The 15,874-nt window shown below is 42.5% G+C and overlaps 1 protein-coding gene across 1 annotated transcript; it reads right to left on the bottom strand.

Annotated features, from left to right (window-relative positions):
• Positions 1 to 1,418: 1,418 nt before the first annotated feature.
• On the bottom strand, positions 1,419 to 14,748 carry LOC128431304 (adhesion G-protein coupled receptor G7). Its single transcript, XM_053417584.1, has 14 exons — positions 14,651 to 14,748; positions 14,467 to 14,576; positions 14,103 to 14,243; positions 13,912 to 14,000; positions 13,593 to 13,741; positions 13,184 to 13,297; positions 12,887 to 13,071; positions 12,282 to 12,434; positions 12,065 to 12,177; positions 3,824 to 4,158; positions 3,406 to 3,487; positions 3,138 to 3,296; positions 2,417 to 2,540; positions 1,419 to 2,323 (listed from the first exon to the last, which is right to left on the bottom strand). Exons 3-14 carry the CDS (start codon positions 14,217 to 14,219, stop codon positions 2,192 to 2,194), a joined length of 1,752 nt encoding a protein of 583 aa, XP_053273559.1. The 5' UTR covers positions 14,220 to 14,243; positions 14,467 to 14,576; positions 14,651 to 14,748; the 3' UTR covers positions 1,419 to 2,191.
• Positions 14,749 to 15,874: the final 1,126 nt, after the last annotated feature.

The following is a 15,874-nucleotide window of genomic DNA, read 5'->3' as shown; positions in this document are numbered from 1 at the left end:
AGGTTCGCCCTTGTGTCTGGATAACTGCAGGATCTTTTCCTTATCCGAGTAGTAGTGCAGCCGCACAATCATGGGTCTGGGGCGGTCGCCAGGTTTGGGTTTCTGAGCCAAAGTTCTGTGAGCGCGGTCGAGCACCAAAGGGCTCGGTATCTCCTCGCCCAAAACCTCGGTAAAAAATGAGGCCATGAATGCCGTGGGTTTGCGGTTTTCTGCGCCCTCGGGGATCCCGATGATTCTCAGATTCTGCCTCTGTTCTCCAGGTCGTCATTCCGGTCCTTTAGTTTCTCGAACTCCCGCTTGAGCTCCGACATGACGCTCTCCATGCTGGTGATGCTGGAGTCGTGGCTGTTCAGCGCGACCTTCTCCGTCGGTGCGGAGCGCAAAGAAGCCATTTCAACTCTGAACTCCATTTTCAGAGAGGCGATTTCAGCTTTTGTGTTCTGTCGGAGAGCCTCGAGGTCTTGTTTGATTTCAGCACGAAAAATCACCATCTCTTGTTTAATTGTATCGCCCAATAGTTGACGAGACGTCACCATCTCCCCTTTAAGTAGCTTGAAAAGAGCGCTCTCCTCGAGTTGCTGCGTCGGAGATGGTGGACCCGGGTGGTGGGTGGTGGTAGCGCTAGCAAAAGCCATGATAGTTTGCTTGAGTGAGGGGCTAGCTACATTTTGCGTCGAAGGCTTGACCGATTTCTTCTGTGTTTTACTCGCCATAATCCGCACAGGTGATTCTACAAAATATGCGCTGCAGAGTTATGTCTCCAAAATGTTAAAATGTGTGTCCTACTCAAAGTAATAAGTTAAAATATACGGAGCGTGTCAGACTTGCGGCTACTCCATGTCAGGTGCAAACCGGAAGTCAGAGGAGAAGTTTTGTAATAGAATATGCAGCTGATTCACGTCTGAACCAGGATTCCGTCCCAAGTTTAACGTTGAGTTTCAGCTGGACTCTGACTCCGAGTCCTGTGACTTTAGGCCTGAAAACAGTGATGAGCGATAATAAAGTGAACACATGGTCGTAAAGGACTTAAAGAGCTTCATCAGCGTTTCACCAGCGCTCGTTTGTTTCCATCTGAACGGACGACTGGACATGAAATGTTGGACCGTTCCAGCTTTGATTTAGAAATAAATGGTTTATGAGAACAGGATGAGAACAAGGTAACATCAGATGTGAAAACAGAGTTTCACAGTTACACATGATAAACATGGATGAAAGAGAAGCTGAACCTCACTCGGCTCAGTTTGAAATACCCAGAGATTTATATAATTTTATTTACTCCTCAAAAATCAGCTGCTGCAAACCAACCTCAATCAGTTTGAATGTTAGAATAATTAACACTAATTCAATTCACTTAATTAATTTATTTAATACCCTATCACTGGAGACCTTTAGACCAATTTTCACTGGTAAATTCAATTTATAGTCAATTAAAAGTTGAGTTTGGAGAATTTAACACCTTTTCTTCCCCATTCATTATCTATTACGACATCTAAAGATGGTGTTAGACCTACAGTGACGAATCGAGAAGTTCAGACCATTTAAAAACCATAAAAAAAAAAATTCTAACGAGGTTTGTTTTAGCGGATTACATTTTTTTTAAATAGTGACCATCTGTCAGTCTTAGTAATGAACTAATATCATTTTACATCAGGTCATCTTCAGTATAAAATATATCACATCAATATGTGTAAAGCCCATATTCACAAATCACAAGTTTTCCCAGAGGGTTTATATTTTAGATACAATCAAACATCGTGATCACTCTGAATAATGTAAAAACATACCAACACAAATGTTCCTTCATAATTAAATCTAACTTCAGAATTTGTATTTAAATGAAGACCATGTTAATCAATATTTTCAAGATTATTATTGTTTAGAAGTTAGATTTAACTCTAGGTCATATAACACAATAATACAATAAAGAATTAAGCTGCAGTTTGTATTTTACTTTCAATAAATGAAAAATAAAATGAGTTAGTTATTCATTAGTCACATCACGAGATTTAAAATACTCTAAATGCCGCCACCTGGTGTCCAGTTGGATTTCTGTTAATTCAGTGTTGAGCAGCTGTGCAATAGTTCATTTCATACTTTGTTAAAGGTTTTTACTGATTATTAATAATTCTCTTAAGTTATTTAAAAAAGAAGCAGCCGTGGATTGATGGAGGTCCTTGTTTGATGCCAGTGTTCACTTTGTCTTTGAGCAGCAGAGGATCTCCCGGATGTTGATATCCGGCATCTTGTCTGAGAAGGGGCAATCGCAGTCCGAGACGGACTCTCTTAAGGACGGCGCCGTGAAGAGGATGAAAATCAGAAAACCCTAAACACAAAGAGCAGGAAGATGAAAGTCCAAGCCACTGAAACGTTCAGACCTAACATTGTCTGTTTGTTATTGAGGATGAAGCAGACGTACCATTATGATCCCACTGATGCAGAGTAAAACACTGAAGACCGTGTGGTTGCCTCCTGTGCTGTTGAGGACAAAGTATCCAAAAAAACAACAGAAACCCACCAGCACTGCCAGAGGACAACTGGAGCTGCACATCACAAAAGCTCGGTGAGTTCAATGAATGTTCTTATGTTTCTCTGCTTACATAGATTATATGATGCTCAATTTCCTTCCTCTGCTGGAGCCATTTTGAACTAGAGACTTCTCCTGCTCCTGTACGTTATTTTATGTCTATCATCTCATTTGTCCCTGGAGATCCTCAGGTCCTCCGCTCTGCAGCCATTAAGTTTTAAGTTAGTCTGATCAGCAGTTATTTAGGATCCGGAGGACAGACGGTCAACGATCATTCTCTAAAACTTCTACAACCTGTTTTCACCATCTGGTCCAAAAATCATGAACTGTGAAGATCAAGTAGAATCTAAGGATCATTTCAACAAATCTTTCTAGACATTTCACAAATCAAAATAAATCACAGTTCAGTTAAAGATACAACAAGAAAAGTTATGTACGTTTGTTGTATCAAAGATCACATTCCTCTACTTTGTTTTTCAATAGTTTAAATTAATAAAAAGTCTGATTTGATTCGCATCAGACTAAAATAATTCCTCTCAGACGAAACTACGACTTTTCGTTTTCCACGAACAAACCATCTGTGGATGATGACACATATGTTCTTGTGTGTTACCTGGTGTGGTCGGGACATTTCCTGCCCCTCTCCAGAGAGATGCGTATCAAAATGACAAAATTGTAGATGATGATCAACGTTCCTGGAAGGATCATTCCCCAGAACATCGGTTTCCCAAAGTCAAAGTGTTTGTTCTTGTCCAGAGCTGCGAGCCAACAACTACAGGTTCAAACAAATCATGAATGAAAGTGTGAAACACTGAAAGTTCAACTAGAGATTTTAATAATGTTCAAAGAGAAATGAGTGAAAATAATCACGATGGACCCACAATTCCTCTTGTCTGTATCCCTGAGGATCGGCCGTCGTATAGGTGATGGCCATTGTGATCCCCCCCACCACGGCAGGGAGTCCTGAGACCACACAGAGAGTTCAACATTTATAAAAATACAAATCAAATATTTATATCGTTTTTTTTTTTACTTTAAATAACATTTTTGGTCTTGAATGAAGATTTTCATTTGGTTCCCATGGTAACATAATGGTATCACTAGCAGCATCAGCGTCTTCAGGCGCAGTACTCCACAGTACTCCACAGTACTCCACAGTACTCTACTGTACTCCACAGTACTCCACAGTACTCTACAGTACTACACATGCCTCCGCGTCATCGTATGACATCACCTTCTGTGTACGAATTTCAGTTGAAATAATTTTACTAGAATGTGAATTACTCCTAAATGTCGTACCCCATCCGAGAGCCAAGCTGAGGTAAGTCCAGTATTCAGGGGGGTCGTTGTCAAACGTCTCCTCCATCATCAGGTGACCGTACAAGCTGATCCACATGAACGTCGCCAGCAGGGTGAAGTGAAGCAGAAACGCCACCGTGGTACACGAGATGCGTTCAGGTTCCACGTGTTCGTTGGTGGGTGGAATGACGTTGGGCTCTCTTAGGGCCGGTGGCTCGTCGTCCGCTTTGTCGGACTGAACGGCTCCGGTGAGGAAGGTGATGATGAAGCCGAGCAGGCTGCCACAGAGGCTCAGCAGGGCGATCTTCACCTGCTTGTTGCTCTGAAGAGACTCTCTTTTCAAAATAAAGAACAGTGCATGAATGAAGTCATACGAATTTAGAAGAAAGTTGTTTGAGAACAAAGTTAAATGATTCTTTAAAAGTATAAAACATTTGTTTCTTAAAGGAACAAGTTTAATCTACAATTTCCATCTTAGAATATTCTGACCTTTTTTGTTAAACAAACTCTAAGTTAGTGGTAGAAGAAGAATCAGGTCATGACTTAAGTGAAAGGGAAGGACTTCCGGATGTGCTTTGCCGTGTGAAGACGTGCGTGCGGAGGCTCCATGTAAAAGTTGTCAAAAAATATTAATATCGCCATACTGTTATCAGTTTGGGGGAGTGAACGAATACTGTTTTGTTCGGGTACTAGCAAGTGCGCTTTCAGTACATTTTTAGCCCGAAAAATGACGACTCGAATGAGTCGAACGGGTGGAGAGAAGCAGCAGGTGGCTAGCGGCGTAGCCTCCTTAGCTAGCAGGGACAGTGTTAGCCCATCACAAGCCGACAGCATACCTCAGTGGGCTCAGGACATGATGTCCGAGATTAAAAAAGCCAACGTTGCGGTTACGAAATACAGAGAGGAGACAAAGACTGAGATCGCAAAGTGTAAGGAAGACATAGAAAAAGGAAGAACAAAAAGATGACAACCGAGTTGGAAAAATGGACCAAAAGTTTGGAAGAGAGCACGAGAGCCCAATCTGAGTTGCTACGCGGGGAGGTGAAGCTGGTTGCTGATAAAATTAGAAGTCTGGCTGATAGGATGGACAAACGGAAAAATGAGGTAGATGAAACGTTAAATGATCAGTCCGACACCATAACCGACATGGGGACAAGACTGAAAGAAATGGAGAAGGAGATACTGAAGCTGAGGGGACGCAGTGAGGATCTCGAGGCGCGATCACGGTGCAACAACATACGTGTCGTGGGGGTAAAAGAAGGGGCCGAGGCAGGCAAAAAGCCGTCGGAGTTTATGGCGGGCTTACTGAAAGAAAAGTTGGGTCTAGCGGCGGCACCGACGCTGGACCGTGCGCACCGGGCACTCGGCGCGAGACGAGACGGGAACGGAGGCCCACCGAGAGCATTTGTAGTGAGATGTCATTACTACACAGAGAGAGAGGAGATACTGAAAAGGGCGAGGGAAATGGAGAGAACACCCGAGGGTCGGAGCGGAGGGATTCACATCTTCCCGGACTTCACCCAAGACGTAAACAGTAAGAGAGCAACCTTCAGAGAAGCAAGAAGCCTCCTGCGGACCTGCACGGGGGTCAGATACGGGCTACGTTACCCGGCAACACTGGTGATACGCCAGAAGGAGGACAAACGAAAAGCTTCGAGAGCCCAAAAGACGCTGTGGACTACATCAAGAAGAAATTGAGCCCCGGGTGAGACCTATAGACGGATCTGATTCTGGCTGAGTAGATACTATACATGCTTACACTGTTGAATTGGTTGGGGGATTAATGTAGGCAGGATATTGTTTACCAGTCCTGACAACATTGACAAAATATTTGGCTTCAGTGTATATTTAAAAAGAAGTTATGTATACATATTTATAATCCTCATCTTTCTACAAGCTACTGTTGTCCTCCCTCATACTACTGTTTTACTCTATTCAAGGTTTGAGGGTTGAATGTTCCCCCTTGACTATTGTTGCCTACCCTTTATGGCATTGTTTTTTGTTTTTATTTCACTGCTTTACCCTATTCAGGACCTCATTGTGGAGAGCTCCCCCTTTTTGTTTTTGTTTTTACCATTAGGTGAATAAGTTAAAAGGGTGATGTTATACTTTTCAGACTAAGAGCGATATACACGGAGCTGCACACGGTAGGCTTGGTGTGCAGGAGATGATGGACCGGTTGGCCACGAGAGAGCTCGCTAAAGAGCATTATATTTGGGTTAGTGTTTATATATGTTATGTGTTATGTATTGGCTGTGTCTGCGTGTATGATGCCCCCCCCTTCCTTTCCAGACCCCCTCCTTTTAACTTTTTTGCTTTTGTTGCCAAAGGCCACAGTCTTCTGACATGGCACCAAACATGGATCCGAGCAGAATGGCCACAAAACTGATGAGCTGGAATGTAAGGGCGATCAATAATCCAGCTAAACGGAGTAAGGTATTTTCACATTTGAGAGACCAGGGAGTAGAGATAGTATATCTACAGGAGACACATTTGTTGAACAGGGACCACCTCAAGCTCTGTAGGGGGGGATTTTATCAGGTTTATCACTCGGATTTCAATAGTAGGGGTCGGGGAGTGGCCATCCTCATACACAGGAATGTACAATTTGTAGAAACAACCACTATAAAAGATAAACATGGTCGGTATGTTATTGTAGTTGGAAAATTATTCAATATGCCAGTGGTTCTGGCAAACATATATGCACCCAATTGGGATAATGTTCAATTTTTTAAGGACCTATTCTCATTATTACCAAATTTGGATACTCATAATCTGATCCTAGTGGGAGACTTGAATTGTGTCCTAGATTCAACTCTGGACCGCTCTAGTCCAACACCCAGTGTACTGAGCAAATCAGCGCAATGCATTAACTCCTTCTGTAAGGTATATGGTATATTTGATCCATGGAGATACGTAAACCCAACCTCCAGGCAGTACTCTTTTTATTCCCCACCACATCGGACGTATACTAGGATTGACTACTTCTTATTAGACAATAAACTGACCCCTATAGTAACAGGTATAGAATACTCTGGTATAGTAATATCCGACCACAGCCCAGTCATATTGAAACTTCACTTTCCAGAAAACACGCCACCTCAGAGAATGTGGCGCCTTAATAACAGGCTATTGGCAGATGATAATTTTACCAAATTTATAAACTCGCAAATAGTTTTTTTCTTAGAGCTTAATGACATCCCCGACATAAGCAGTGCCATTTTGTGGGAATCCTTAAAAGCTTATATTCGAGGACAAATAATTTCATACAATGCTGGTGAAAGGAAAAGAAAGATGAAACATAGCACAGAATTAACAAAGGCAATAAAAGAAGTTGACCTGGCAAATTCTAGGGCGCCCTCTGAGGAGCTACACAAAAAACGTATTTTGTTCCAAACTGAGTATGATATCTTAATAAATCAGCGTGAGGAGGATCTATATCTTAGGTCGAGACAGGATTTCTATGAACATGGTGAGCGTGCAGGTAAGCTCCTCAGCCACCAGCTGAAGCAGTCAGCAGCCGCTGGTATGATAGTGGAGATAGGGGATAACCTGGGGAATAAGATTATAGATCAGAAAGGTATTAACAACCAATTTAAGTCTTTTTATAAGGATCTTTATACTTCGGAAGTAAATGACAGGGGGCGAGTGAAGGATTTTTTGAAAATCTGGAAATGCCATCCTTAGAGAGGGCAGATAGGGATAGACTAGAGGGTCCCCTGACTGCAAGGGAGATAGAGAATGCGATTCGAAACATGAAGACAGGCAAAGCGCCGGGCCCTGATGGGTTCCCGAGTGAATTTTATAAAACATTTGCCTCTAAACTGATACCCCTGCTCTGTAGAGTATATGAGGAGGTCCTTGACAGAAAAACTTTACCTCAAACAATGTCACAGGCTATGATCTCTGTGCTCCTTAAGAAAAATAAAGATCCACTTAAGTGTGGATCATACCGCCCGGTGAGTCTACTTGGATGTGATTATAAGATATTGACCAAGGTTCTGGCAGCTAGGATTGGGCCTGTTATAAGTAAGATAATACATCCTGACCAGACAGGGTTTGTTGCTGGCAGACAACTTTCCAGTAATCTTCGTCGCCTTTTTAATGTGATATACACGGCCGAGGATAACATTGAGCCCGAGATTGTGATATCCTTAGATGCCCACAAAGCCTTTGATAGAATAGAGTATCTCTATTTGTTCTCGGCCCTTGAGAGATTCGGATTTGGTCCTAATTTTCGTTTGTGGATTGAGATAATATGTGCGAACCCCCAGGCTATGGTAAGAACAAATAGTATAATATCTGATCCTTTTCCTCTGTTTCGGGGAACAAGACAGGGGTGCCCCTTGTCACCCCTGCTCTTTGATGTGGCAATTAAGCCCCTTGCAATAATGCTGAGGAATGCTGCTGGACTGGGGGGAATACGCAGGGGGATGCAAAACCATAAACTTTCTCTATACGCTGACGACCTCCTCCTTTTCCTGTCGAACCCTGTCACAAGCATCCCGGTGGCTCTGGATATTATCGAAGACTTTGGGAGGGTTTCGGGTTATAAAATTAACCTAGAAAAAAGTGTTATTTTCCCAATTAATAAACAGGCGAGGAGACTATCATTCCAGGCCTATCCTTTTACAACAAACAAAGATAAATTCACCTATTTAGGTGTTACTGTAACAAGTAAATACAAAGACTTATTTAATCATAACTTTAAAGTAACATTGGACAAGGCAAAATTAGATATGGAAAGGTGGTCATCTCTCCCAATATCATTAGCAGGGAAGATAAATTCTGTTAAAATGACTGTAATGCCACGGTTCCTGTTTTTATTCCAGGCAATGCCAATTTTCATTCCTAAATCTTTTTTTAAAGAACTGAATAAATGTACATCTACCTTTATTTGGAAAAAAACAGTCCCCCGGATAAGAAGAGAGTTCCTAGAGAGGCAGAGAGAAGAGGGCGGCCTGGCCCTACCAAATTATATGCATTATTATTGGGCTGCTAACCTACATAAGCTGTTGTTTTGGGTCTCACAGTTACAGTGCCTTGCATAAGTATTCACCCCCCTTGGACTTTTTCCCATTATGTACTGTTACTAACTGGAATTCAAATAGACTTAAATAAACTTTTTCCCGTTTGATCAACAAAACATGCATAGTACTTTGGAGGTGCAAAATAAATTTTATTGTGACACAAACAATAATGAGAACAAAAAAGTTGACATCTGTTGGGTGCATAAGTATTCACCCCCCTGTGTCAATACTTGGTAGAACCCCCTTTCGCTGCAAGTACAGCTGCAAGTCTTTTGGGGTTTGTCTCTACCAGCTTTGCACATCTAGAGATGGAAAGGTTTGTCCATTCTTCTTGGCAAAAAAGATGAAGCTCAGTCAGATTGGATGGAGACCGTCTGTGAACCGCAATCTTCAAGTCTTTCCATAGATTCTCTATTGGATTGAGGTCTGGGCTTTGACTGGGCCATTTTAAGACATTAACATTCTTTAATCCAAACCATTCCTTTGTAGCTCTGGCTGTATGTTTAGGGTCATTGTCCCGCTGGAAGATGAACCTCCGCCCCAGTCTCAAGTCTTTTGCAGACTGCATCAGATTTTCTTCAAGGATTTCCCTGTATTTGGCTCCATCCATCTTTCCCTCTATTCTGACCAGTTTCCCTGTACCTGCTGAAGAGAAGCATCCCCACAGCATGATGCTACCACCACCATGTTTCACTGTTGGGATGGTGTGCTCAGGGTGATGGGCAGTGTTGGGTTTTCGCCACACATAGCGTTTTGCATTGAGGCCAAAAAGTTCAATTTTGGTCTCATCTGACCAGAGCACCTTCTTCCACATGTTTGCTGTGTCTCCCACATGGCTTCTGGCAAACTCCAAACGGGATTTTTTATGGATCCCTTTCAACAATGGCTTTCCTCTTGCCACTCTTCCATAAAGGCCAGATTGGTGGAGTAGACGACTAATAGTTGTCCTGTGGACAGATTCTCCCACCTCAGCTGTGGATCTCTGCAACTCCTCCAGAGTAACCATGGGCCTCCTGGTTGCTTCTCTGATTAATGTTCTCCTTGTCCGACTCTTCAGTTTGGGTGGACGGCCTCCTCTTGGTAGGTTTGCGGTTGTGCCATATTCTTTCCATTTTCTTATGATGGATTTTATGGTGCTCAGAGATGTTCAAAGCTCTGGATATTTTTTTATAACCTAACCCTGCTTCATATTTCTCCACAACTTTATCCCTGACCTGTTTGGTGAGCTCCTTGGTCTTCATGATGCTGTTTGTTCAGTAATGATCTCCAACAAACTCTGAGTCCGTCACAGAACAAGTGTATTTATACTGAGATTAAATTGCAGACAGGTGGACCCTATTTACTAATTATGTGACTTGCAAATGTGACTTGTGAATGCAATTGGTCGCACCAGATCTTTGTTAGGGGTTTCACAGTAAAGGGGGTGAATACATATGCACTCAACACTTTTCAGATTTTTATTTGTAAATAATTGTGAAATCCATGTAATATTTCCCCCCACTTCCAAATGATGCACTATTTTGTGTTGGTCCATTACATAAACTCACGATGAAATAAATTTTAATCTGTGGTTATACCATGACAAATGTAGAAAAGTCCAAAGGGGGTGAATACTTATGCAAGGCACTGTAAATGATGATGAAACCCCAGTGTGGGTACATATGGAAAGATATGCATCTAGCCCGGTATCCCTACGCTCCCTGGTCTGTGCTCCTCTGCCCTTAAGCAAACACCTTTACACAAACAACCCTGTTGTACGTGACTCTATCAAAATCTGGGTCCAATTCAGAACTTATTTTAAAAACAGAAACGCCCTCCTGTCTGCTCCCGTTTATGGCAATCACTTGTTTTCTCCGGCCATTGGGGGAGCAGCGTTTAGGGAATGGTATAGAGCTGGGGTGGAATGTGATAAAAATCTGTTTAAAGATGGTGTATTTATGTCTGCTGCTCAGCTGGAGAAAGAATATAGAATCCCCTTAAGGACTAACTACTTCAGATACTTTCAGATTCGAGATTTTGTGAGAAAGACATTCTCCTCATCCCTTGAACTACCACAGAGTGGGTGGATAGATGGGCTATTGGACATGGACCCGACTCTTAAAGGGACAGTTTCTATGCTTTATGTGAATATCCAGAGGGTGGCTTCCCCATCCCTTGATTACATAAAAAGGAAATGGGAGGAAGAATTAGAGTTGGACATATCGGACGATGAATGGCGATGGGCAGTAGAACTAATACATTCTTCTTCTATATGTGTTAGACATGGATTAATACAGTTTAAGGTGTTACACAGACTTCATTTCACGAGGGACAAACTGGCAAGAATTTACCAGGGAGCTGATCCGACTTGCCCTAGATGTAAACAGGTGCCAGCAAACATATGCCATATGTTCTGGTCTTGTCCCAGGCTCAAAGAGTTTTGGACCAAAATTTTTGAAACCTTCTCATCCATCTACGACAAAAATATAGAGCCCGGTCCTCTGACAGCCATTTTTGGTGTGGCACCAGGGAAAACACAATTAACGATTGCTCAAAGGAAAGCAATAGCATTCTCTTCATTGTTGGCCAGGAGACTGATCTTATTTAACTGGATAAAGGCAGCACCGCCAACACACAAACGGTGGGTAGAGGAGGTGATGACACACCTAAAATTAGAACATCTTAGATTTACTTTGCAGGGCAACACTAAGAGATATTCTAAGGTCTGGCAGCCTTTTATTTCCTATTTTGAACGTGAGTTTTCATCTGCTCCAACATAATTGGCAGCTTCTGAACCCCCCCCCCCCCTCCCTTTTTTTTAAATTTTTTTTAATTTAAATTTTTTTATTTATTATTATTATTATTATTGTTGTCATTTCTATTTATGTATTTATTTTTAACCCGAGAGTGTCTGGACTACACGGGTGGTGGGTATGTCTGATGTCTAGTAGTAGGATCTGTCTTGTTATTGTTCTGTCTGTGTACTGTCCTGTACTTGTGATGTATGTTTTGAGTCCTATTTTGTCTTGGATGGGATGTCTGATGTCTGAATATGAAAATCAATAAAAACACTTTGATTATTATTAAGTGAAAGTGAAAATAAGTTGGACAGTTGTGTCGGCAGCAGGATCATCACAGTTTAATCATTGATGAATGATTAAATTTATCAATGATTCTTCTACTTTATAAACACGTTTAATCATTGATGAAACTGTGTGAACATCGACCTTACTTGTCTTTGATGAGAGAAATGATCGTCACAACCAAACCCAGGATTGAAATTGAATATCCAAAGTTTGAAGTCAAACCCAGATCCTCAGCGTACCCGAAAACGTCTGTGATCGACTGAAACAGAATCATCTCAACATGTTAAATTATCATCATTCAAATACAGTGGAGTTCAGTTTGATGAGACTGTCAACGTGTCCATGCACAGTCGTGATGCTCACTACGAGGGCGGCGAAGTTGGTGGTGTGGTTACAGATGCATCTCATGGCTCCATCTGAAGCGTTTCCTTTGGAGCAGCCGGCGGTGCTCCAGTCGTTCAGGGTGTAGTTCCACGAGACGCAGGCGAAATCGTACAGAGCCGTCCCGCTCCTCAACTGAAACAGAGGACACAGGGTCATCTCCTTTATTAACACGTTTCAATTCACTAAACTCTTTTTGCAGCAGCAGGTTGTCGGGTCCGACTCATTCACAACCATAAATCTTGTCACAGGAACAATCAGTGACTTCACACTCAGTTTTGATCTGACCTGTCATGAAAGGGAGAGATTCTGAGATTAGAGAGTTTATCTCCAGAAACCGGAGAAATCAGAGTATAGATTAACTTCTGGTTCGGAACTCAATCATACTTTCTCCTTCTCCATTTTTAGTTCCTCTGAAGAACATCGCCTGGCTTCTCCGACCCTGCTCACGAGCCAATCACAGTGCAGACTGTTCTGCTGTGTGATTGGTGGATGGTTGAACCAGCAGAAGGGGCGTCGCTCTTTATCTTCAAGAAGCTCTTGAATCCCTATTAACGGTATAAACATAAGGAAAATGTTTTTCTTACCGTTGGTCTGAACATCATCTCCACACGCTGTGGCACCACTCTGTGATTCTGCCCCCTGACGCTGGCCGACAGGACCCTGACGGTAGAGTGACGCGCCTTGTAGAGCGACGACCTGAAGAACCGGTTGTTCTGGTAGAGGACGAAACCCAGGGAGACGCGGGACTGCTCCGGATTTCTGTCTGCAGCTTCTTCAGGGACAAATTCACATGTTACAAATAACACAAGGCAGAAAGTTCTGCTGTAGTTGAGTCTGTTGATCTTATGACTTTATAAATGTCTCCAGAGCAGAAGACTCACCTGGTGCGAACTGTACGTGGATCAGGGCGTCGGCTACGAACCCGTTTTCCACCACAACAGTCGACGTGTTGGTGTTCAGCTGAATCCGGTCAGATACAAAACTGCCAGATGTTCCTGAAACAAGATGACAGATTTAGTGATAATTTAACAAACGCACAGGAAGCTTTGGGGTGGGGCTTAAGATGTTGAAGATGCCTGATTGGCTCGTAGAATCAGTTTTCTGATTTCAAGTAATTTCAGGTGTTTTAAATACAGTTTGTAACTCGTCTCTCCTGAATCTGAATTTCCATGTGTTGTTGTGTTGCTCGGTTCATTTAGCGTTAACATTGCTAATGTTACTGGTGGACTGGATTAGAATACATTTCTCAAACTGAACCCAGAGGAAACGCAGCTTCAGCTGGTCACTAACCTTTGAGCGACGTGAACTGGACTCCCTGAGTGTCGGCAGCACTGACTTGAGCCGACTGCACCACCAGGTTCGGTTGAACCACCTGAGACTCGAACGTGTTCGGGTCAGATCTGAGTTTCAGATGCAGCTCATCCAGAGTTTGCGTCAGGCTGCACAAGAAAAACACGAGAGTAAAATACTGGAGCTCAACTCAAAGACAAACCAGTTTCTACACTGAGAAAGAGAAAGCAACAAATAAACCCTCGAACGTATGCATGCATATATTTAACTATATTCAGAGTTTTCTGAGAGAAATCTTTGTAAAGAAAAGTTTGTTGACTTCAGAGTGGCGGTGTTTTCCTCGGTGTCGTCCAGGACCCTGGCGTTGAGCAGCTGACTGACTGTGGCTACTGCTGCTGTCCTGGCACTCTGCAACACAAACAGTAACACAGGTAGAACAGATCCAGAAGCTGTGGATGTTTGAAACGCAGATCAAACCCTGTGCTCTTAGTTTGAAGCGGTGGTTGATACCTCTGTGATGTTTGGAGACAGCAGCAGCATGTTGGTGATCTCAGCGGCTGTCGTCACGTTTTCAGCCGTCAGCTCTTCAGGATTGGACGTCAGAATTTGAGCGCTGGTCGCCAACATGTCATAATCTTCCACACTGGTGATCTGAGGGACAAATTGTGGACTGTAAATAAAGATGGACGACTGGACGGCTCCTCAAAGTGAAGCCTTATCATCGTGGATATTTATCTTCATTGATCATCTTTATGAGCTGGACGTTAACACAGCGACAGTTATCATCAAACTGCAGCTGGTATGAAAATGAACGTGGGACGTTCCATCGTGTGATTGTTTTAAAAAGGTTTCAACTGTAAAAACAGTTTCTTACATTTTGCAGAATGTCGCTGAGCGTCAGGCTGCACTGGAGAAACTGAGGACGTTGGAAACCCAGTGATCCGTGGTTGTTGGAACATCTGGTGGCAGCTCTAGGTTTACCAGCTGGATGGAAAAACTCACCATTGGCTTATGATATAAATATACTATAGTATTATTATATATTTCTAAAAACTCACCACCGGATCCTTCCAGACAGAGTTCCTCAGAGTACGAGAACCAGCCGACAGGTGTGGGAGGAAAATTGAGTTCATTTAGTTTCTCGGCTTTGCAGAAATTTTCTAAGAGGAAACATTTGAAAGAGCTGATGTGATCAGTTTAAATCCACAGTTATGAAAAATGCAGTAAAATAAACGTGAAATATTCAGTTAAAGGTTTGTTTCCTGCTGTTTTAACCATCGCACCTTTAGAGCACGTGTCTCCGCTCCAGTCATCAGCACAGAGACAAACTCCGTCCAATAGCAGCCCTCCGTTAAGACACTCCACAGGAGGAGGACGTGTGGGAGCAGCAGAGGACGCAGTACTGGAGCTAGTACTCAAAGTAGTAGTTGTAGGAGCAGCAGAGGATGCAGTACTGGAAATAGTACTCTTAGTGGTAGTTGAGGACGCAGTACTGGCGCTAGTACTTATAGTAGTAGTTGTGGTTGTAATATTTCCAGTATTGGCAGTAGAGAGAGTAGTAGTAGTTTTAGCAGTTGAGGGAGTAGTAGTAATATTTCCAGTATTAGCAGTTGAGGGAGTAGTAGTAGTTTTAGCAGTAGAGGGAGTAGTAGTAGTTTTAGCAATAGAGGGAGTAGAAGTAGTTTTAGCAGTTGAGGGAGTACTAGTTATATTTCCAGTATTAGCAGTAGAGGGAGTAGTATTAGCAGTAGAGGGAGTAGTAGTAGTTTTAGCAATAGAGGGAGTAGTAGTAGTTTTAGCAGTTGAGGGAGTAGTAGTTATATTTCCAGTATTAGCAGTAGAGGGAGTAGTATTAGCAGTAGGAGTAGAGGGAGTAGTAGTAGTATTTTCAGTATTAGCAGTAGCAGGATCAGTAGTAGTATTAGCAGTAGAGGGAGTAGTAGTAGTTTTAGCAATAGAGGGAGTAGAAGTAGTTTTAGCAGTTGAGGGAGTAGTAGTTATATTTCCAGTATTAGCAGTAGAGGGAGTAGTATTAGCAGTAGGAGTAGAGGGAGTAGTAGTAGTATTTTCAGTATTAGCAGTAGCGGGATCAGTAGTAGTATTAGCAGTAGAGGGAGTAGTAGTAATATTTTCAGTATTAGCAGTAGATGGATCAGTAGTAGTAGTAGAATTAGCAGTAGAGGGAGTAGTAGTTATATTTCCAATATTAGCAGTAGAGGGAGTAGTAGTAATATTTCCAGTATTAGCAGTAGATGGATCAGTAGTAGTATTAGCAGTTGAGG

The sequence above is a fragment of the Pleuronectes platessa genome, chromosome 24 (assembly GCF_947347685.1).
Source record: "Pleuronectes platessa chromosome 24, fPlePla1.1, whole genome shotgun sequence".
Classification (NCBI taxonomy): Eukaryota; Metazoa; Chordata; class Actinopteri; order Pleuronectiformes; family Pleuronectidae; genus Pleuronectes; species Pleuronectes platessa.
This window is presented reverse-complemented; position numbering and strand designations above follow the sequence as displayed.

Excerpts from the sequence above, each read along its gene's own strand:
- LOC128431304 (XM_053417584.1), bottom strand. The coding sequence starts at position 14,219 with ATGTTGGCGACCAGCGCTCAAATTCTGACGTCCAATCCTGAAGAGCTG. Across the intron at positions 13,072-13,183 it reads CCACGTACAGTTCGCACCAG|CTGCAGACAGAAATCCGGAG; the intron begins GTGAGTCTTCTG and ends TCCCTGAAGAAG. Across the intron at positions 12,178-12,281 it reads CCAACTTCGCCGCCCTCGTA|TCGATCACAGACGTTTTCGG; the intron begins GTGAGCATCACG and ends ATTCTGTTTCAG.